The sequence below is a fragment of the Leptonotus elevatus genome, chromosome 2 (assembly GCF_054856555.1).
Source record: "Leptonotus elevatus isolate MCC_2025b chromosome 2, RoL_Lele_1.0, whole genome shotgun sequence".
Taxonomy (NCBI): domain Eukaryota; kingdom Metazoa; phylum Chordata; class Actinopteri; order Syngnathiformes; family Syngnathidae; genus Leptonotus; species Leptonotus elevatus.
The window spans coordinates 36,563,703-36,587,544 of NC_141240.1; the positions used below are offsets into that span (position 1 = coordinate 36,563,703).

At 40.0% G+C, this 23,842-nt stretch overlaps 1 protein-coding gene across 1 annotated transcript in view; it reads right to left on the bottom strand.

Annotated features, from left to right (window-relative positions):
- The window catches only part of kcnd3 (potassium voltage-gated channel, Shal-related subfamily, member 3), a 96,245-nt gene extending 76,722 nt beyond the window's left edge, over window positions 1–19,523 (bottom strand). The window contains exons 1-2 of the mRNA XM_086070304.1: window positions 19,188–19,523; window positions 15,758–16,937 (exon numbers count right to left, since the gene is read on the bottom strand). Coding sequence (XP_085926430.1) covers window positions 15,758–16,860 — 1,103 coding nt within the window. The 5' untranslated portion in view covers window positions 16,861–16,937; window positions 19,188–19,523. The remainder of the gene's footprint in view (window positions 1–15,757; window positions 16,938–19,187) is intronic.
- Between the last annotated feature and the right edge of the window lie 4,319 nt (window positions 19,524–23,842).

The following is a 23,842-nucleotide window of genomic DNA, read 5'->3' on the forward strand; positions in this document are numbered from 1 at the left end:
GATGGTCGTGGCCCCATTAGTGTGTCATTTCAAATGTGCCTTGCCCTCTCTGCCATGCATCTCTGTTTGGAGCGCTGCAATCCAGAAGCCACAATCACTTATTGGATTATATGGCAATCAAATCAATCACTCTGTGCTGTGCCCGGCCTCTTCTTACTAAAGCATTTATTTGACGATCTGATGAGCCGCTCATAAATAGCCTGACAAATTGAACTGACTAATCATAAATGTATTGTTCTCCAACTTTCTGTCTTATTTTCTCTAAATCCTCCCCAAGAGCCAAACAATTAAACCAGACAGTCAGGGACCAGTTGTCAAAAGGATTGGCAGTAAACATTATAACTAATAGTATTACGAATGTTTATGAGGCTAGAGGTGATCAGCATCACAGGCTTATATTAGTCAATGCTCACAAGTGGTTTACCCAGGTCACAGAAGCTGCTTTTCCATTTTAATAATAGCAGTTAATAATGAATAGGGGTATAGAAATTAGTGCATTAATTTAAAGTTCATTTTCATATATTTGGTCAAGTTGTATTTCACAATTTTAAGTTACTTCATGTTAAAGATTAGCTCTTAATATGAAAAGAAAAATGCACTGAGCTTTAACCAACGTCTTACAAATGCAATTATGCCATCTAGTGGCAGAATAATTACCAACACAAATCAATATCACACTCGTTTTTTACAGTACAGTACATCTTTTTAATTTTAAACTCAATTTTGTGAGTTACTCTGATAGAGACATATTTCTATTACCGGTAGTTCTTTTTCCCACCTTTATGATAACAAGAGTATGAAAACATTTATTGTACATTTTATTGTACATTTAGAAAATATATAAAATTAGCGATTAATTCCGAAAAAAAAGTTAATCGCCTGACACCCCCAATAATAAACAATCAAACTTCTTAAATGAGATGAAATAATTGTATGTAACAGGTACGCCAAGTTTAAATTCCCCAAATTTTGCTCAATTATATGTTAGCTCGCATATACTGTCCTGTGCCCACATGTGACTCAGACATGTATATGAGCAACAAAAAAAAGGTATTTGTGATGGTCAAGTCAACAATAGATGCCATCTGTGACATTCTGGAAGCATTTGGCTTGGTTCTTCATATCAATCTGGCTGTCCAATGCGCGGCTGGGTTCCAATCTGTTACTGTTTACCAGCACACATCAATGACCTCACAGCTGGAGGCGGAAACAGGCCAAGTTCATCATGACTGAGAAGTGCTCAATAGAGAAAAGGACATGGTCAATTGAAAGCAGATTGTGGATGAAACTGTGCTATATTTAATTTGAAATTGAAAAAAATGGACAATAAAATTGAGCATTTTAAATATCAAAAGGGGTTTGTGGCTTCCGTGTTTTCCATTCTGGTTCAAATGGCTCTAAGTTGCCAATCCCTACACCACTCATTAGCATTGTACCTATTGTGCATGTCATCATCACACAATGTCACACCAAAGACTTGCAGATTCATGTTAAAAAAAATGTGCACCATAATTGACGTGTTCATCATGTAAAGCAGTCCAGTGCACATTATTTTCAGGAAGGATGTGATTGCAAATTAAATCGGCCATCAATCCAACAAAATCACAACATCTTTACACTAAGGAACTTTCAGTTTGCGTTGATTATGGCGGCGCATTATGGACAAAAGCGGTATTGCTATGTCTGAAGGAAAACCACATTTCCTATGAGGACAAGCGCTTTGCGTCATTTTTGACCTCACACCAGCGAGTGAAAGCTGGGCCAATGTTGATACTTGACTGTCCTTTTATCCGGGTAGCTTCCCTTTTCCTTTTTTCTTTTTTGTCTCCTCAGACAAAACGTTTCAGTTTCTTTTTCAGCTCCGGCCAGGAAAGCAGTAATCGTGCGTCGACATTCAAATTAACTTCCGTCTGAACGAATGGGAAAAGGGGGAAGTGAAGCATGCCATAAATCAGTCGGCACATTTGTAGTTTTTTTTTGTGTGTGGTTAGTGTTACTACCATCCTCTTCAAAGTTGTTTAGTGCCAGTAAAAACGCTACAGACCCCCTCAGGCCATGGCAAAGGTACCATTCAACTAGTTTTGAATCGATGTTTCATCAGAAGAGTTATGAAAATATTTTATTAAGGTTGAAAAGTTCCTTAGTGCTACTTTAATTACTTACTAATACAAAACTCAACATTTGTATTTCATAACACAAAAATACTGTAGCTACTATAGTATAATAAAATAAAAATTTAATTAAAAGCATGTTTGGTTCTTTTTAGCGTTTCATGCCTTGAATCGGAAGGCACAAGCATTTTGGTGGGTGGGCACGGCCCCCTTATGGCCTCCCCATTGTGACGGGTGTGGAAGCTACATAGAAGGGAATGCGTCCAATTTATCCTCTTCTGATGAGAACGATAACCTCGGAATTGAGCTCCCTATAATCTCTTAAACACAAGCACTACTTTCCAAAAATTGAAAGTTAATGTTGACTCCCCACTTGAACAACAGGTTAGATTGACTGCTGCTAGTGTGTTGTTATGGTTCCAAGACGGAAATCAGTATGACACCTACACACAATTGTATACCTTCCTCTGCTTGTTTGGAGCAATACAGTGAATAAAACAAGTGTTATGCTATGCGCGATCCACAATCCTGCGCCTCATTTGCATCTGTTCAAAAGGCAACATTCCCCCAAACTAAAACAAGATAAAAACATTGTGCCAGCATTTAATGCAGATGTGCAATGAAGATTGCCTTTTTAAAAAGTATTTCTCTTGATAACGTCTTTTTGACTTTTTGTCCAATTGTGTGAAGCCGCTGGAGGCGGGAAAGGGTCCAAGGTTTTGGCGTGTGGCCTCACTGAGCCAAACGGAGAGGTATGAATGAGAAGCTGCTGTGCGTACAGTCTCCTGCTGCCAGACGAGTCCACCTGGCCTGGGAACATTTATTATGGTCCAAATCACTTGACAACAGCATCCATCACCACAGGCTGATCTATATTCACTCATTAGACTGCTGCTATCATCGCACTCCAACACTGATTAGCCACACTGGTAATGTGAGAGGATAGAAACCTGGATGGATGCCTCCCCCAGGATGCTACCAACCTTTTAGTTCTGTGTACGACTCACTTAGAATGCAAAATTTGGCTTATATAAGAAAGAGAGTATAGTGAACATTGTAAATTAAGGATGTATGGGGTCTTTTTTGTATTATTTCTTGAATTAAAAGTACAACATGGTATGTGTACAAGATATTAATGGGATAACCACAAACAATGCAGTCATTGAGGTCTCCCTGATTTGTTGGAATTTAGATGTTTCTGGGGTTGGTGAAGGACTCTGGTTGGTGGCCCGGTGGGTGGTGTCTGCTCGGTGCTGGATTTCACTTTCCTTTCTTTTCTTTGGTCCTTCCTCGGGTCTCCTGACGGCCTCACGACTCTGGCTGGATTCTGAAGTGTTCGGTTTCGGTGAACGGTATGGGATTTTTAATAGGTTTTAGGTGAACTAATGCATACACACTCACACGCACGCACACACACACATGCACATACACACCCACATACAAAATAAAAAAAAGAGAGCAATGATGATGACATGTCAAATCGGTAAAATTACAGAATGAACTGAGCTCTCCAGAAGAAGAAAATAGAAAAAAAATAAAATATTTTTTTTAAAAAGCAAATAATGCAATTTTTGAAGCAAAGAAACGCTACGGGTTATCAACAATTACAAATGCAAACTTATACAACGTCGTCGCATGGTACAGTTGCTTCCTGTTCTCCTTCTTCTTTTAATTTACTGGTGAATCACATCTCTATGATGTATACCGCCTTCTACAGCAGCGAAGTCCCCTCTCAATATTCGCAAAAGAAGAACAGATGGACGTTTTGTGTATTTTCAGTAAATTTGCTTTAAAAAATCGCAAAAAATTGGACGAATGATATCTTAGTGATAAGACTCTATTACGTAGACAGCCCATGTGCGCTCAGATGTAAAAACTGCTGCAACTTGATTTCCATACGGGGGCAGGTCTAGTTTTCTGTGTTTGAGCCGGATTCTGGAACCCTACAACTCCCCAACCCCTGCCCACCTTTTCCCCATACCTTCGGCTCACAGGGAGTCGACTAATCTTTAAATCAGCTGTGTTGTGGTGCAGGTGTGCTGAACTACATTGCTCCTGTCAAGTAAATGAAAAACCAAAAGCACCACACGGCTCTCGACCCATCAGCATGCACTGAAGCAAGTTCCATTCCAGCAGGGGACCTTTGTTTGCCTTCCCACACACTGTCATGTTTATGCATGTCTGTATTTGCAACTAAATACAAAAAAAGTGATAACAAATTAGCTCTTTGAGTAAATCAACAATATACCCAATGGGGGACATTTATTAAAAACAAAAACAAAAACATAATTCAATATCGTGGCAAGAATAGTATTGTCATATTTTTATAGAAAATGGATTTGGAAAACTGTGTGATCCTTTTCATGCTTATCAATAAGTCTTTGTTTTTGATCTCATTGACGCAGGAATACAAGCAGATTACAGCAGGATTTAACAAAGCGTTGTAGCAGTCATTTTGGGGTCAACAATGATTTAGCCTGCTCTGAGCAAACACCCGACTGTGAGCAATTATGGATAAGACACCATTGTGTCCACTGGGCAGACACTCATTACTGAGAAGATAATAGTTGTAGAGGTGAATGTGAGCGATAATTCTCCGTAAATCTGGGCCAGGTTGGAGAAAAAAATTGTCTCTCATTTCCCTGCAAAGATTGTAATAAACGCCGTCTGAATGAATCTGATTAATCTAACAGATTTGTACAGGTAGACTTCCATTATTATTTTTTTTTACAGTCTCACTCGCACGGACATAAATTGATTTTTTTTCTTACACACACCCATTCAATCTCGTATGTTTCAACCTTCCGTTTTATGCTGGCTGACAAAAGCAGTCGTTGCTCGACAATGCATTTTTCCCCAATAGTGATCTGTTTGGGGGATTATTTAAAGTGTATTCCATTCTCTTGAAAGAAAAGTACATCAGAGACGACCTTCAAAAATAACTTTTGTTAATGCAAATGGATTCAGGGGATTACCAATTTTGTGAGAGATGTATCCTTCTATATCGACAGTATCAGACCGCACCAAACACTGGGAAGAGCATACGAATCAGGTCATGGACTAACACCACTAATAGATTTTAGTAAGCCACCCTTTTTACTTAAAAGGTTGACTGGTGGCACCATCAATTTAATTTCTCTCCCCATCTCTCGAGTAACCCATCATCCACCTCTCACAGTCACAGTCCACTGGACTCCTCAAAGGATTTTCCCCAGATTAATTTCACTTCAAAAAAAAGAAAAAAATCTGCATTGTGTGTTAATCTTATTAGCAGTGTTAACACTACGCCGAATATCTGATCAAAAGAATCATTTGAGTCCATCCAGTTGGCAGATGCTATGTATGGAAGCCTCGACAGTACATAGCATGAAATTCACTGTGGAAAAAAGAAAATCATATGAAGTGATATTCTGTATCACTGTGACAGCACATCAACCACACCTCACCTGAGAGACGCATCAAAACCTGTGCTGCACATGCAAATGGATTTTATTCCTTCGCTGGAGTGCTGCTTTTCATTGATATTCATTAATTCGATCTTTTAAATGTGAAAGTGATCAAATGTATATGGATAAGCAAAGAGGTGATGTAGCTATATGCACACTCAAGATACTAATGTGGCTACATTAATGTTGTCAGCAAATGTTGGAGGTCAGCGCTCTCAGGTTGACACATGAATTTTTTTTTTTTTTTTAACATAATGAATACATTATGTTTATTTTAAATCCAAGAGCTGGCATGTTTTGATGCCCCCCCCCCCAAAAAAAAAAATTCAACAATACATTCTATGAGTGCGTACTTGTATTATTCAGCACAGGGAATGAACTGTACTTGCGAGAGGAGTTTCTCATATTTGCACATTTCTTTTTAAATATTTATACTTATGATCTTACCACTCTTTTATATGATGTAGTGCAGTTCTACACAATTGCAAATGACGTAAACTATAATACTCTCATATTAAGTCAAAATCCATTGCTTGACTGACGGATGGCCATTTTGCTGGCGAATGAAAAATGATGGGAAACTTTGAAAAACTGACGGGACTCAGCACCGATTGAAGCGTGATTTCGTTTGACACTGGAATCGTCATTAACTTGGACAAGTACCGACTGGATCGCAACTTGTGATCCATGTTGTATGAAGCTCTGCTTTTGTTTCTTTTCTTTCAGTCACTGGGGCAGGTGGATGGGCGGAGACGGTCTGACGGTCCTAAAATAGTGGTGACGAAATTTAAGATTGCAACAACGGAAGCGCATTTGGTCGACCTGAAATAATGACGGATTGATGATTACAGCTTGGTTCGGCGAGAAATAATGAAGGACTGACGATGACGGATGACGAATGATGGACTGACCAAATTTACACGCCCACCTCTGTCAAAATAATTCTCAATCATTGTAATCATCTGATTAGACCTGTGGACCAGATTCTGTAGATGTAGGCTAGGTGTGTTTGTTTCCTGCCTTCCTGAATAAGCACACACACCCTACACAAGATAATACCTCCACACACTGGATCTGAATTGCAGCAGTTCTCTGACATCATACTAAGCTACATTTCAATTAATTTGGCAGATATTGTCCTCAGTTGGTAATAGCCTTAGGCGTTTGTAGACACACGCAACAGGAGGACCACATCTCTGCGGCATGTTTGTGGGATGACACGGAAAGTGATTTGCAGTTTATTATTGATACTACAAAAATACACGAAGATGAAGAGATTGGACTCACTGGTCCGGTGTGAAATAGATGGAATTCAAATAGGAGCATCTCGGCACAACTTTCACATTTCACAGGGGCTGGCATATCTTGGTAATGACTGGGCAAGCACTGCTTGTACATCACTACAATTATCATTAAAATGACCATGCTTGAGTAGAAGTTGGTTTTAAAAATAATTCAGAATGATCTTTTTCAGTTTCTTCATATGTTATTTGCAGACAAATGTTAACAATATAAGGTCATATAGTATTAATGGTCAGTGGTCACAGATGACAAATATTGTAATTGTCGCAATTCAAATGTACAACTTCATGACAATATCATCATTTATATGGAGGAAGTTAAAATATGTTCAGTACGTGAATGTAATTTGCAGCTTTTGTATTTTTTGCTACTTCTCACATTGACTGTAAATTTGAACATGGACAATTCATCACACCTCTATGCTGTGCTTTGCATCCTAAAGTGTGATATACTTCTCACATTAGCACTGAACAGCAGAATGTGAGGAAAACCATGTGGTGTGATATTATCTGTTGTGGATGCAGTGCCGAGATACTCGGCTTTTTACTGGAGTCTGTTAAAGCACTGGAAACTGTACGATCAAAAGAAACTTCTTCCTACTCCAAAATATAAAAATTCATAAAAAGATTCACTGATTGTCAAACCCAAATTCGTTCTCCGCATTTGACCCATCCCTGTGAGAGCGGTGAGCAGCAGCAGGGGCTGTGCTCTGGTTTCCTTTGGTAATCTAACTGCCCAATTCCAACCCTTAATACTGCGTGTCAAGCAGAGCGGCAATGGGTCCCATTTTTATAGTCTTTGGTATGACCCGGCCCGGGATCAAACCCACAACCTCCCAGTGTCTTGGCGGCACTCTACCACTAGGCCATTGAGCTGGTTCCACAAGGCCATTGAGCGGCTCTTCTTATTCCTTTTAAATTCAGAACAGGAGGCGCGCAGTCTACATGGCGGAAAGAGAAACAGGCTTGCTGCAGGCCATGCAGGAAATTGGCGCAGGCAAAGTACGTTTATAAGCGAATGCAAGAAGATTCCCATTTACAGATTATTTAAAGTTGGCTACTGTGTGGTGGGCACTTGAAGACCGCCTTCCACTTCCGATTGTGCGCCCATGTTTGACTACCCCCACGCACCCCCCACCATAATAAAGATGATTATAATGTGTTAAATGAATTGATTTCTACAATGATTTAGAGCAGGGGTAGGGAACACTGGTCCTCGAGAGCCGCTGTCCTGCCTCTTTTCCATGTCTCCCTCCTCCAACACAGCTGACTCATGTTATCAGCTAATGAGCAAGCTCTGTAGAAACCTGATCCTGTTCATAAAATTAGCTGAGTTGGTAGAGGACATATGGAAAGCAGGCAGGACAGTGTCTCTAGAGGACCAGGGTTCCCTACCCCTGATTTAGAGGGTTTAAAACACGCTGTTGATATAATTACGAATGAACCATGAAGACATTTACCACCTGTGCCACAACCTTGACCTGCCTTTAGCTGGTCTAGTTTCTGCTGCCAAATTGTCATGTGTGTTGTGTGTAAAAGAAATGCCTCGGGCCGCCCAGCATTTGCTGCAATTCCTAGAATAGTTGAACTTGCATATTTTGCATGTATGCATGTATTTTGTCCATGTTTAAAATATCATTTTTGTCATACATCTGAAGTGCATGGCTCTATGCCCCCAGTAGCATTCATGCAAAATGGTGGTCCCCTCTAGCATTTAAGATGACCATCCCTGATTTACTTTGTTGTTAAATTTCACACTTGATGGGTGGGCAGGCCCTCTAGAGATTGCATTTTCGATAATAGATATAGTATGGTGTGTTTTTTATTTTTCATGCAGAGCCACTCAGGACTCCGAGGCGCCATGAAAACCACCACTGACTCATAATCGGCCTACCCGGTAAGAGTCTTCTAGTGCAGTAATTGAACTGATGGGATGGACATACTGTAAGTGTAGTGGTTTTGGAAGGTCTACAGCTTAAGGCAGTCAACCGTGACAAGCAGTGAGAGAGAGCAAGAGAGGGAGACAAGAAAGCAGGTAAAGTGTTTCTGTAATGAAATTTCACCACATCCAGTGTAGACTTTTTTTCTTCATAGCGCCTTGAGCATCACTTCAATTAGCTTGGACCAGTTAGTTGAGATGAAGTTTGTCCGGACACCGTGTCCTATGACAGCATCATTTGCATGCATGGCAAGAGCATGACTGAAAAGGCGGGATGTAAGATAAAGCACATGCTTGACAGCCTCTCCCTGTCAATTACCTTTCGCAGTCACATTAGCCATAACAATACCCCTCCAACTTCCTCCCCTCTCCTAGCCAATACCAGATGAAGGCATTTTGTGAAAGCATCATTGACCGCAAAGTAAAGGATTGGCACTCCTTTCAAACTAAGCAGCTGCCATCCAGAACTTAGCATGAAGGATAAAACATCCTTTAAAAAAAAAAGGCAGCGGCTGATCAGGATGCGATGAAAAAAAAAAACCCCAATTTCAGTCAGTTGTTTTTAAAAGGAGAAGCACGCTGAAAAGTACTGATTTTGAAAACACAGCTGAGAAACAAACTTTTCAGGTGACAGTCACTGTGGTTTTGATTTATGATTTGTTACACAGGCTTTACCGTCACGAAGTTACGGCTTCGTACGTATGGATAGAAATTTTCATGTTCTCCCAATTCATCATCTCATGATTTATCTCCATGAAAAAGTTGAGATTTTATTATTTAAGACGCTATTTAAATACATAAAATCACTGAACGTGTAGGAACTCTGGTGGTCTGGTAATATCATATCCTTCTCAACAAATGTAGAACAATTTTGTTGGAGGTGGTTTGTTTGTTTGTGGGAAAAGTGGTTGTGGGCATCGCAAATACCCTTTAATATGATTTTATAGAGTTATAATATAGTTTTCGAGACATACATTTTTGTGGTCAACACAAACCGAATTTGTTGACTTTTTTCCCCCAGCACTAATACAGCAAAAGGAACATCCTCTTCCTTGTCTTTTCACTCTAAAAGGAACATTGTGTTTGAAGAAAAAGCTGTCAGGACAAATGGATGGCGAACAATGGTTGGCGGGGTCAAAGTTGAGATGGGAGAGATCGGCATCGGAGTACTTTTCTTCATGATAGTATCTACTGTATTTTCATATCAGGAAGTTCACGCGGAGGTTAGTGTTTCATACAAAGCATAATAGGGCCAAAGGTGGTTGTAGAATGCACTCACACTCGCATGAATATAATATATGCCTATGAACACAAACAATCTTTCTCCCTGATGACAAGACTAAGGACTCAGCCAGCCAGGACAGACCATGTAAGCCTTCAGACGATAGACACAATTTCTGCAGATGAATGTTTACTGAAAATTATAAAGTGGTAAATGTAGCTTTTGATTACACAAATAATATCAGGCCACTTTCCGGGAAGCTGATATATTTTGAAGAGATGTAACCAATGACCCTAAGGTGTCTCGTGGTTCGGGCCAATGGCCAGTCAAATAGGGCTAGGGGAAAAAATGACGACTAAGCTCAATAAGTAGACCACAAAAATATGTTGACACAAAATCTTTATCAGCACGTTGGTAGGTGCATATCCATCCAATTACTTGATCATCAGACAGATAATTGAAGAAAAGAGTTGATAGCGAAGACATAATAAAAAGTCTTGGTCACTTATGAGCCGAGTTAAAAATAGGGTAGCAACAACCGGTAGGTTGGCATCCCTTTGGAACACTGGTTTTGAGCAGGGCCATGTCAGATGACTGACGTCACAGATGTGCTCCAAGAGAGTTTATGTGTACACTAACATTGGATGAAAAATAAATGAAGGTTAAAGCAAACGCTGCAATGCTGCTACATCAACCGCAAATACTTTTTTTTTTTAAACACTGCTAAAGGAGCATGGATGTAAACAGTGTTGAACATGACAATGAACACAGTGCATTTCTTGAAAACTGGTTGCACCAACAGATATGTTTTTCTATTCTCTTTTTTTATCAGTTTAATTGTTTTTCTATATAAGATCTGTGGGATTGGATTGATAAGCAGTGTCGACAATGGAATACAAATCGCTAAAATCTTTTTTAATTGCCATCCCCACTCATGGTATTATAAATTACTCTGGACGGAAGTTGAAAATATACATTGTCTTACAGAAACAGCTCTGAGAACTATTGCTATGTTAATGAATACTGGTGATGATGCAAAAATGGCGCACTAGCATTTGATTTGATGTACAGTACACACTTAAGTCAATAAATGCAGAGTATTTTCATTCCGTTTTAGAACACGGTTTAAAAATATCCAACCATTTCCCACATGGATTTACAGCAATTGTGGAGAGGCAGAAGACTCACAGTATACGCACGTCATGATTTATGCAAACAATTAATAGGAAAGCAGGTTAGCTCAACACTGATCTTGACTAAGAAAAGGCTAAGAATAGACCTAGACCTAAATCTTTGCAGACAAATTGCTTCATTAACTGCTCTAATAAAACGACTAAAATGAGCCTATCTGTCAATCACAATCTCATCAGCCACCAACGTAATTGGTAGCACGAGTACCTTTCTCTTAACCACCCAAATCAATACGCACTTATCAGCATTGATCATAGTTCTTTACAAGCTGTTGCCCTCTAAACGAATGTACTGTTTATGAACGTTACATGATAATGAGTTGTGAAAGGGGGCAGTTACACATTTTTATATTTTAAAGACACACACACCATAATAAAACTGAGATTGGGGCACCCTGTTTGCTGAAGAGAAGGTCTGATGTGCACACAGCTCCACATACGGTTTATCTTCCTCATGCACTTGTGAATGAAAGAGTGTACGGCACACAGCAACCGTGAGAGCTCTACTGTGGTTGTCTGGGAGACGTCAAGTGGAACATTGATTTTAAAGAAGCTGTGATCAAAAATAGTTAGTCTTTGATAAGGATATTAATTAAAGGGAGGCAGGACTACGCTAATGATGTGGTCGATTTGAATGGCCTAATGAGTCCGTCCACAAAAATGATGTGATGCATAAAGAATTATTTTACATACAGTAGGGCTGGGCGATCTAAACGGTATATTCAATAGTAGGTATAAATTATTAGAAATTTTAACTCTACCGTCTTGACGCGGTAGCGCATGTTGATGACATCATCGCATAGCGCATGTTGATTATGTCATCGTATCTGCGTCCCGGCCTTGGGAACGGCTCATGCTCAGCATAACAATGACGTCAAGCACTGACTCAACGTCGCCGGAGGAATTGGTTAAAAAAACAACAACAGTGCTACGACAATTATTTGGACATGGTTCGGATTTGAAAAGTCGGACAGCGAGCAGAAAGAAAGGTAACGGAGAGTGCTCTGACTTTTAATTTTGATTTGAGATTTGTGCAATATATGTTGTTATCCAAAGCAAACTTATTCTTTCATTGTTTTGTTTTTTATCAATTTAGCTTCTATAAAGGACAAATTAAACAAGTAAGCAAGTTATTTATTTAAAATAAAAACAACTTAATTTTATACAGTTTTATATATATATATATATATATATATATATGTTTATATAATTTTAAATGCTTGGCCGAAAACTTTATGCCAATTTTTTATTATCATTGCATTTATTATAATCAATTACAATTATAATATTATTACAAAATATCTAGGCCTATTTAGCACGGGCATTTTAACAAAGCACAAGCATAACATAAGTTGAAATGCGTCCACACCACATAGATCGGAGGCATGTTTGCAAATGGTACATTAAACATCAAACGCAGGGTGAGCAACTGAGCATTGTCTGGCGGTGCAATTGCACTTTACAGTCAATGCACAGTACTTTGCACCGGCGGGCACGCATCTATGCCCGATTCACACAGAAGACTCCCGAATTTCAACGCCATCTCCCATGTGGTTCCCGATCTGTCATTTATCCCGCTCATCTCCCGATTTTACAACAAAGTAAACGGTTTTCATTGTGGGTAAAATTTGAGACAGTAAAACACATTTTAAGAAATTAAATAATGCAAAAAAAGTACCAGAAAGCACAGTACCAATTTGGCTCGGCCGAGCTTTACATTTGGGCATAACAATTTACATTTCAGAATGGACCAGCAACCAACCCTGCCTTTTGTCCAAAAAATGACAATTCCAATTCCAACTCTTGCTTGACACCGAACAGGATAATTGCTACACATTAACAATGAATGGATAGATCATACATTTGCTGTTTTAGGGCCTCAATATTCTAAACCAGTGTTTTACCCACCTTTATTTTTTTTCCATAAAAAATAAAAATAAAAATCTCACGCCACACAACCAAATAATAATTAAAAAGGGAATACTGAAATAAAGATGAACCTTTCAATAAACATAACAAATGAACTTGAAGCTGATATACTCGCAGGAAGACGTGACTTATTCTCTTGTAGGAATGCAACAGGTTTAACCTTGAATTGAAGAACATTTCATTGTTCTGCCTTTCACTATACAGCACTGGTATAAATAGATGAGAAAAGATAAGATAATAATTTTCAGAGAAGTAAAATTGGATCAATTTCTACAGTATTCTCACGGCACACTAGTTGGGAATCCCTGTTCTAAACAACAGCAGCCCACATAATGCTGCGCCATGTTTCTTTTTCGTTTTTTCTTCTTTTTTTTCTAAAGAGCTCAGTATTGTTCATTCGGAAATGTCATCATCATTGCTCTTTTTTTTCTTTTTTTTTTTAAATATATATATATATATATATATATATATATATATAAAACTGTATAAAATTAAGTCGTTTTTATTTTAAATAAATAACTTGCTTACTTATTGCGCCATGTTTCTAATAGTTAGTAGTGACAACACAACCTGAACTCCAACCCTGCACGGGAAACACTACATTCAGGCTATCTATTGCGCAGCAATATTTGTCTTCATGTACAAAAGCAAACAGCCACATATCATGTGTGCACTTTAGGTGAACATCTGTTGTTTGTTTGTGGTGTAAACCGAGAGCAGAGGGCCGAACGTCAGGCAGGTTCGTATTTGTCAGCAGATGTAGTGGATCACATCATCAGTCACTCTGACAAACACTTCCGGTTTTTGCTTAGTGATGAAAACAAGCGCAAAAGCTAACCCCCATCCCACTCCCTCAATACTCAAACTCTCCTCCCCACGAAACTAAATGCAAAAAGCAACAAGAGGTTTGTTTTAGTGTGACAGGTTTCACTCCACTGGGAAGAGATGTACAGTATGTATTACAGGGATGTGTGAGTTTGGCACAACAGCACAGACGAGTGAACACATTCATCTTTCCACCCAGTCCAGTTTCTGCTCTTCTTTAGACTGGCATGATGACAGGGCACAGAATGTGACAACGCAACTAAGTCAAAGACGTTTTTTTAGGCCTCCGCATCTCTGACATTTCAAAGAGTGCTACATTTGTCAGCCTCCCTTTCTGACTCACATATTGAACCAAGGAATTCTCAGAAACGTGGCTTTAGAAGAGCACACACAAAGTCAGACATTTATGTGTGTTTGCTTGCGTCACTGTACAATGACATAACACGCATTCAACATTTCTGCCATGGTTTTGGTTGTGGTTCACTGCCATTTAGAGCAGCTTTTTGAACATTCTTGAGTAATTAGTTAAGTTATCAGCTAGGGTTGTGCATGAATCAGTGGTGACTTGAATAGAAAAACGAATTGGTCGTTAAAAACAAACGCTGAATCCGAATTTTCAGAACAGGCCATCTTGTCATGAGAATAATGTGTTCAAATGAGCATTAAATTCAACTGTTAAGCAGTCAATTTATCAAGGCTTTTATTTACTCGCTGTTGACCTCTCTCTCACCCAATGCGAAAAGGCCCAGGTTAGCTTAGCGCCAGCTAGCAACTGAACGACACAAGAAGATGGTTGGTCGAAAACAACATCCTGGGTTCTGTCATTGGCCCCTGTGTGACAAGGAATCTTGGAGGTTAAAGTATGCTATTTTAAACTAAGAAGGAACCTGAAAGTTGGCGCGGCTGTATACGTTAATATGTTTGAAAAAAAGTGAGTATGAGGCTTGGGAAAGCAGTTTGGACAACATATGGTGTAAATAAAGCACTATATAATTCCACTCTATTTGTCATTTACCATTATGATCAAATGTAATTTTTTTTTGTGTGTTTTTTGTGTGTGCAAAAGTACAAGTTACCCATTTGAGTTGATCCGGGACTTAAATGGCGAACGTGGATTTTGGGTGCGTGTTTGAGCTTTAATATCAGTTACTTCAGAAGATTCTAATTTTGTAGTCTTATTATAGTGCTGTTGCATTGCATCTCATTATTTGTGCAGTCGTACGAAATGAAGAGGTTGCTGAGTGTCTAGTATGTCAAAGCAACAAGAAGCACTTGATGCAAAGCCAGCAACTAGTGTGATTCAAAAATCCGGCTGAAGGAGCACAAGGGCCCTCACGACACAAAGTCTGTCCTTGAGTTCACTCTAAAAGTGCATTCTGCATTCTGCTAACCACGGGGCAGGTCGGAAAGGGAAACAATGGTGTCATCACTGTTTGCAAGCCACTGTTTTTGTCTCACTAGGATGCTTTTCAACTCGGCCCATTCTGTTCAAGAGTAATCTCCAAAGTCTCTCTTATCTATTGCATATAAAGGATACGCTACAACCATTAGTGAGATAGAAGAGAGTATCTTGATGGCTGCTATGCCCCAGAAGAGCACCATTAGTTATAAAAACAGCTGTAAACTGACGGCTGTTTTCTCTGTAGTCTTGACACTGTGCATCTATCGTAAAAAGTATGTCTTGGAAAATATGTCACAAACTGCAGAAGCAGTTGTGGGGTTTTTGGGCCACAGGGGCAGGCATACATACACATGTACTTGTAACCAGATAAAAGGTGTCTGCTCTGCTCTTACCCAAGTGTTGTCATAGTAACGATGGTGTACCAAAAGGAGGCCGGGATGCTGGTGAATTTACTGGAGCTTGAACCCTTCTCTGCGTAGAACATGACGGTAGCAAATATAATTATTGCCATGGTGAGGGAGAAGAGCAGGAATCCCAGCTCTGAGGCACAGCTCTTGAGCGTGTAGCCCAGGATGCGAAGGCCCTGCGAGTGGCGGGAGAACTTAAAGATTCGGAACACCCGGAAAACTCGCAGCGTCACAAAGGCGCCGCTCACGTCCTCGTTATCAGTCATCACCAGGCCGATGTAGTAGGGCAAGATGGCCACCACGTCGATGATGCTCATGACGGACCTCATAAAGCGGTAGCGACTGGGCGCAGCAAATAAGCGCATCAGGTATTCCACGGTGAAGATCATGACGCATGCCGTGTCCATGCAGAAGAAGGCCACCGTGTAGCGCTCGCCGCATGGCACTTCCTTCTTACTGAACGACGTGCCACAGGGCACTGTCTCGACCACGTTGGTGATGACAGAGATTGCGATGAAGAAGCCAGTGACGTAGTAGAATACCAGGGCCATGGTGGAAGTGTGAGGGTTCTCAAAAGCCCGCCACATGGTCTCCCTGCAGGTCATGTTGGGCAGCTTAGCGTCCTTGTTGTCCTCTTGGTCGTCCATCAGGCGCTCGGCATTCTCCCTCTTCCTGTCCTTGTACTCTTCGTAGCAGCAGTCACCGATGATCTCCGAGATGATGCCAAAGAACGCCAGCTCTTCGTCGTAGGAGGAGATGCACTCGTAGCGGGGATAGTGGAGCTTGCCGGTGCGATAGAAGTTGAGCACGCTGCGAAACACATCGGGATCCCTGTCGAAGAAGTACTCTTTGGTCTCTTCGTTGTAGAAGAACTCCTTCTCAGAGCTCCCCAGAAGGGTGTCCGGATAGCGGTCCAGTGTGTTCCTCCATGTTTGGAAGCGCCGTCCACTAACGTTTAGGATAATTAGCTCATCCTGACGCTTGTTCTTTTCGGTTGGCGCCACTGGCATGGGCAGATTAGCCACAGGCATCCAGCCAATGGCCGCCGCCCGGGCAAAGGGGAGCCATGCCGCCACTCCCGCCGCCATACTGTCTCCGACCTGGGGTGTAAGGGGGAACAAATCCTGCACCTTCACAACCAGCTTGACTTCAGCTCATTCACCAACTAGAAGGAGAGAGGAAGGACAGAAGTGCAGAAGAAAGGAAGGGGTTAAAATATATGCATGTTACTTCATAACTTGGAAAGTCGAAAAGCTACAACACTCTTGTTGAGAGAGTGAAATATAACAGAATCACAGTTAAAGTGGAAGTCAATCTTAAACATTTATAATTAACTGTGGAATATGAGTTAAGCAGCAACATCCAGCCGTTTTTATCCATCTCAGGGGGCGGCCATTTTGCCACTTGCTGGCGACTAAAGGTGACATCAATGTTGCTCAGCGCTCAAGCAACGACCAACCACAGCTCACCTGTTTTCTGAAGCTGCGCTGTGATTGGTCATTAGCTGAGACCTGAGTAACATTGATGTCAACCAGAATAACATATTTAGACTAGTGGGGCATAGAACAAATTATTGTCAATTTTTTTTAGGGGAGTTGATTTCCCCTTAGAGGTTAAAAAAGAAAAAAAAAGAGCCCTATCTGAAACACAATTTAGCATCAGAAATGGCCATTTCCAAAATACATGATTGTCCCCTTAATCACTTTAGCCGCTTTTTCCTCACAACAGCTACAGTGGATATAAAGAGTCTACACACCCCTTCTCAAATGTCAGGTGTTAGTGATATAACTATATGGAACAAAATAAATCAAAAGCTTCAAAACTTTTTTCCGCCATTAATCTGACCTAAAACCTATGCATCTCACTGGATATTTGTTTTAATCCTTTCAAAATGGGAATAAAAAAACAATCAACTGAGATGGTTTGTTTGCACAAGTATGCACACCCTCATAACTATGATTCAGCTGTGTTCAGAATTAAATATTCAAATCTCATACTGTTAAATGGGAGTCTGCACATGCCTGTCATCATTCAAAATGCCTCTAATCCCAAAAAACGATGTTCCAATAGGTTTTTCCTGACATTTTTTGTCAGCAGAAGCCGTAGCCCGCAGAGAGCTTCTGCAGCATCAGAGGGATCTCATTGTTCAAAGGTAAGTACCGGTAAGGAGTAGGGTACAAACACATTTCCAAGGCACTAAATAGCATGGGACACAGTGAAGACAGCTGTTACCAAGTAGAGAAAATATAGCACAACAATCATATTACCAAGGACAGGACCTCACTTCAAAATTGACCAACAAAAATAAGACAAGAGAAGGCTGCCAAGAGGACGATAGCAACATTAAAGGAGATGCAGGAATTTCAGGCAAGTAGTGGCTGTTTAGTACATGTGGCAACAATCTCCCATATTCCTCTGAGGTATGGGTTTGGATGGCATATTCCAAAGAAAAAAAACACACACACACTTGAAATGCATGTGGAGAAAGGTGTTACAGGCCAAGAACACCAAGAGTGACCTTTTTGTCGCAAATAATACTCAGGACTAAAAGAAAACCTTATCTTGCATGTTAGCCGCAACATCATACATTCTGGAATGTTTTTCTCTGCTGCTCGAGCCTTAGTCAAGGTGGAGGAAAATAGGAGCATTTCCTAAAACAAGTACTGTTAGCACAAATCCTAGAGGCTTATGCTGGAAACAAACAAGAAAATGTCATGCAAAGCCTACTAGAACATTTGAACTTTATTTCAGGATAATCAGCGACACTTTAAATAATGGCTGTTGTGCACTGACCCCCATTTAACACAAGTTTGAATGTGACTGGTTCATAATTAGAACACAGCCACAACCTTGGTTATAAGAGGGTGAGCACACTTAGAAACACATCTCAGTTAATTTTCACTTCCTGCTATTTAATTTTATTTCACCCTCCAATTTCACTTCCTGGTTATAGGTAACCTTAATTGGGGCAAACGTTTTGAAATATTTACCTGTTATATTTTTGACAGTGACGACAAATTGTTTTTGTTATATATATATATATATAAACAAAAACAATTTAATAAATCATTTGACAGGGGTGTGTATACTTTTTACATCCACTATACTGTAGTTGAGTTACAATATATCACAGCTTTCTTCATCTTTTCCATGCATAAACACTATTGAGGTTCTCACTCTGAAGCTAAAAACACAAGCGGTTCGTCCTAACCTGTTGAGTTTCACCAGTAAATGCACATTAAAACTAACCAAGATTCAATATAAAAAAAAAAATGGTAGCTGATAGTGAATTCTCTATATTACGTCGCAATGCAAACAAGTTATTGCTGACCAGTTTCCGAAAAGCTCCCAAATATATATTCAGAAAAGACGCAGTTTGACCACTTCACACGTATACGTTACAGTTGGAACTCACCGATCGGAAATTCTCCATCCAAAGAAAAAGGTGACCTTCTTTCACAACAATTTACTTCCGTTTAAGTCGTGTTGTGTCCTCTCTTCTTCTTCTTCTTTTTTTAACCCCTTTGAAAAGGCGTGTCTTGTAGGATGACCAGCAGCAAGAGAAGTTAGCGAGTGAAAACGGGAACGGTGTCACCGCGAGACGACGGCGCAGTCAAGTGTCGATGAGTGGACGAAGCACAGCCTGGTGAGCTCACTTTCCATCCTGCTCGGCGGAGGGATGGGGAGAGCGCGCCGCCGGAGACACACTCGCTTCTCGGCTTCTCGACGTGAGCGGAGCCGAGAGAACCGCGCGAGTAGGAGGAGGAGGAGGAGGAGGAGGAGGAGGAGGAGGAGGAGGAGGAGGAGGAGGAGAGACCCTCGCCCCCCACCCGGCTCAACACATACACACCTCTCTCACTCTCCATCACTCTCAAAACAACTATGTGAAACCGCACTCTGATTCACATGCGAGGAAAAAGTACATTAATAAAGCAAAAGCACTCATTTGGAATCATCAGATTTTCAAATATCAGCTACTGTTCAAAAGCCAAATTCCAACAGATTACATTAGGGCCCCTCAATTGCTTGGAATGTTATTAAATGCGCTGCATTTGTTTTACTTTCTGGTTTAAGCTCACTGCCATTACGACAGGTGTTTAAAATGGATGATTACAGTAATGAAGGTTGAGAAAAGCCGTAGTCAATGTGGGAAATTGATTTATGGGAAAAAAAAATCTGATTTGTTATAAATGCTCACTTGTGTTTTTGTTTTAGCCAACGACATTTATCATCTAGGGCAGTTTCAGATGCAGAATCCAAATATCTCTTTAGTTTATGTCTCTAAATGTTCCCGGTTTTGTAATTTTACGTTTTAAGAAAGTGCAGGAAAACTTTATTTCTTCTTTTTTTATATATATATAAAAACGAAAATCTGATTTTTGTACAGTTGTAAGGCTTATTCAAGTAGTACAGGGCGAGAAGAGTATTTGTGTTTACTTTGGCATTAAGACACATGGACATTTCGTCATAGTTTTTCATGTACACAGACAGTTTGTTCATGCACTTCAAGAAAACAAGTAATAACATGAACTACTCCCTGAAATCTCCATTTCCAGACTCTAAACATGTACACATGTAGGAATGTACAGAGATGTAAGAGAAAAACTGGAGCATGCGGGGCAAAATGAATGGCACCCATGTCTTCAGTGTGGAAAACTGACCTAGAAAACATTTAGTAGGTCATTGTTTTGTTTTTGGATGCAGACCAGTGTTATTTACATTGGATACATTTTCAATATTTTAAAGGAAAATCGAAAGAACCCTAAAGAACAAATCTGGCCACAAATCATCATTTCAGTTCAGGTCGTTCTACGTTCTACCATCCGTTCTATACATTTAGTGTCAGTCTGCTTATCATCTCAACATTATGGTGACTCATGAAGCAAAAAAAAAGTGAAAAAACATGATGTTTACATAGAAGAAGCCATTGGCTTTACATTTAGTAACCATTCATGACTTTGACTCGTTGATGACAGTTTTTCAAGTCGACAAGAGCAGGTTGGGCGAGGCTCCTGCGTGTCCCAATACTTTTGTTCATTTGTTCATTTTGTTCATTCGTTCATTTTGTTAATTTGTTCATATTTACGTATCCGTCAGAAATCCCAAGGACACGGAGGCAAAAGCTCATGAGAATGATACTGAATTTGCTTGTGTGAGAATGTGGTGATTTGTATTCACACTTTGTGTCAGAGTCTCCCGCTTTGCACATTATCCAATGCTTCGCATGACAAAATGCAGATCTAATTGAGTCAACTGGGATATTATCACTCCGCAAATGTAGTCCATAATCAATAGGTTCGTGTTCCCAGCGCTGCATATATAGTGTATGTATCTATATGCAGAATATGTGACCATGGTCTAGGGCAGGTGGTGGGCACACTCGGCCCTCGAGGGTTTTGGATGTTTTTCCCTTCTCCAACACAGCTGATATGTGACCAGCTCATCAGCAAGCGCTGCATAAGCTTGGTAACGATCTTGTTGATTGGAATCAGCAGCGTTAGAGCAGGGAAACCTCCAAAACCTGCAGGACGCCGGCCCTCGAGGACCAAGTTTGCCCACCACTGGTCTAGGATGTACTATACATTAACAGTTTTTTTTGTGTTTTTTGTTTTGTAGACATAATTATTCTTGCTTAAAAGGATCAATGACTCATTGAGGGCATCTATCTAGAAAGTGTCAAATGTCCTGGTGCAAGATTTTTGTATAAGTTTTGTCTGTGACAAGAACGACGGGGCTCACGCACATAAATCATTCAAACAGACAAAAAATACTGCATTCAAACTGACCTTTTTCAACTGATGACTTTGTGACTAATTTCAATAATTCAAATGTCACCGAATAACAAGGTGGCTTGAATTTCATGGTCAGCAGAGAGGACAGCGATATTAAAATTCTAAATACCTTCAGCCTTGCTGCCTGATGTCACGACTGACAAAACATCAAAGCTCAAAGTTTTCTTAGAAACTCTCCACATAGTTTATTATCATTTTTGTATTATCCTCATTTTAATCCCCAAAGCAAAATTCACCAATTCTCACTGCTATATATAGGCTATTGTCTATCGATCATCCGTCCACCTGCTTTTTTGACATTCTAAACAAAATGAAAAATTGATCTGCAAGCAAAGTGAGTTCATCACGAGCGTGCAATCAGTAAAATTGTTTTATACCATCATATGCATACAATGGATCAGCGCACCCTTTGAGGAACATCCATCTCAACCTTCCTGGCATTATTTTTTAATTTCATGTGCAAGTTGCTGTAACGCTTGAATCTACAAAGCTATTGCCGCTCCCCACTTGATTATGTTTGTGTAGACTTGCATTGAATAAATTCCATTCCTGCTAAAGTTCAAAGGAAAATCTGCGGGCTCTTTTTAATATTTGGAATCAATTTGGAAGTCAGCATACCGCCAGACTTTCTCTCCACAGACTTTCAACAGTGCTGCATGGTGATGACTAAGGCATTGGTAGTGATGAGCAAGAAGTGAGACTGTCTTGCGTTCAGTTTGGACCTTTTTAACCTTTTGCGTTTATTCATTTGTTTATCGGGTTCATAAAGGACAAAAAACTGTCCAGTTGCCCACAACCTGTCTTAGTTTGTTTGATCTACAGGCATATTGGGACTTAAATGGTCCTCCGAGGGTTTAGTCTGTAACTGTGGTGGAGTTTATTCTCTGTGTGTCTCATATTGATCTGGCAGCCCTTCGGTCTGCTGTTTGGCCCCCCTCCAGTCCACAAAGGTTCAAGTGACAAGTGAAATTCCGATTTATGCATTTTTGCTCCCAAACGGCACAATTCAATTACAACAGCGAAACTAACTAAATAAATAAATAATCATACTTGGTACAAGCAACAAAATAGATATCGAATTTGATTTATTGGTAAACTTCTTTCTGGCTGATGACAGAGACATAATAAATGACATCAGCACTTTTCACAAATGCACACTTCCATGCCTTTTCGTGAGAGCAAACTTTTTGTTTCACAAAGTGAATAAAAGCATCACTCATATCATTTCCCAGAGTCTGACTCATCACTGATGCTTAATTAAGATTAATAAAGCGTTCAGTTCACATTCAGGGGCTCCTCTTTATCCAGTGATGGGAAATATGAAATCAAGCAGTAAATATCAAAGATCAGACAAAATAAATGTGCAGATGTTTAGCCAAGAAAAGGTAATAGGCAGAAGAAGAGCAAGATGAACCTTTTGATTTGGTCTTTGACAATTTTGCCCATACAAATAGGTCATTACCTTCATGGGCTTTACAAAGCAATAATTGAGTGACTTAAGCCAATCTTACGTCCAAAACTGAGCCTTCTTTTTGTGCTTAATTGGAAAATGGAAATTGTTTGAATGATTCTTAAGCACCTGAACTTCATCCAAATGATGAGGTTGAGATGTAATCACTGAAGGTTAACGAGAGTGTGCCACATTAATCAAGGCACATGAGCATGCTCTGAATAAAAAAAGATGGAGTTTATTGTCCTGCCACTTATGGTGATTTGACAAATGGTTAATAATAAAGGAAGGCATTACATATATTTAGTTTGGCACATATTCTTTACTGTGTGTGCGTCGAGCTGCTAATGGTTTTCTTTTTTAATGTGTGACTGTGATCGAAATCAATATTATTCTTCATGATAAGCCGGAACTCGAATTTGCATGAAAGCGTGCTGTTATTTCCTAAGTTTGAAGGGAAACATCTTTCCATCCCTCCTTGAAACGATGATGTAATCCAAGAAAGGTTCAAGGTGGCATAAAGGTGAGGAGATTTGACTTTCCGAAGAGGCCCAAGTCGCTCGTGCATGCTGTGAGCCCATGAGAAGTAACGCCATCACAGGGCGGCCATCTTGGGACAGAGCGGCTCGATCACTCATAACATTACAGTCAATGGAGCACAGCGCAGACTTTGAAATAACTGTAGATTGCTCAACTCTCCCAAATTCTCAACCGGTTTCCATTTGTTGTTGTCAGATATGACAGACGATGTGACACAAACAACTATCCTCACATTAAAAATAAACAATTCAAAAATTCAGCCTGAATTAAAGCAACTTTAATAAGATT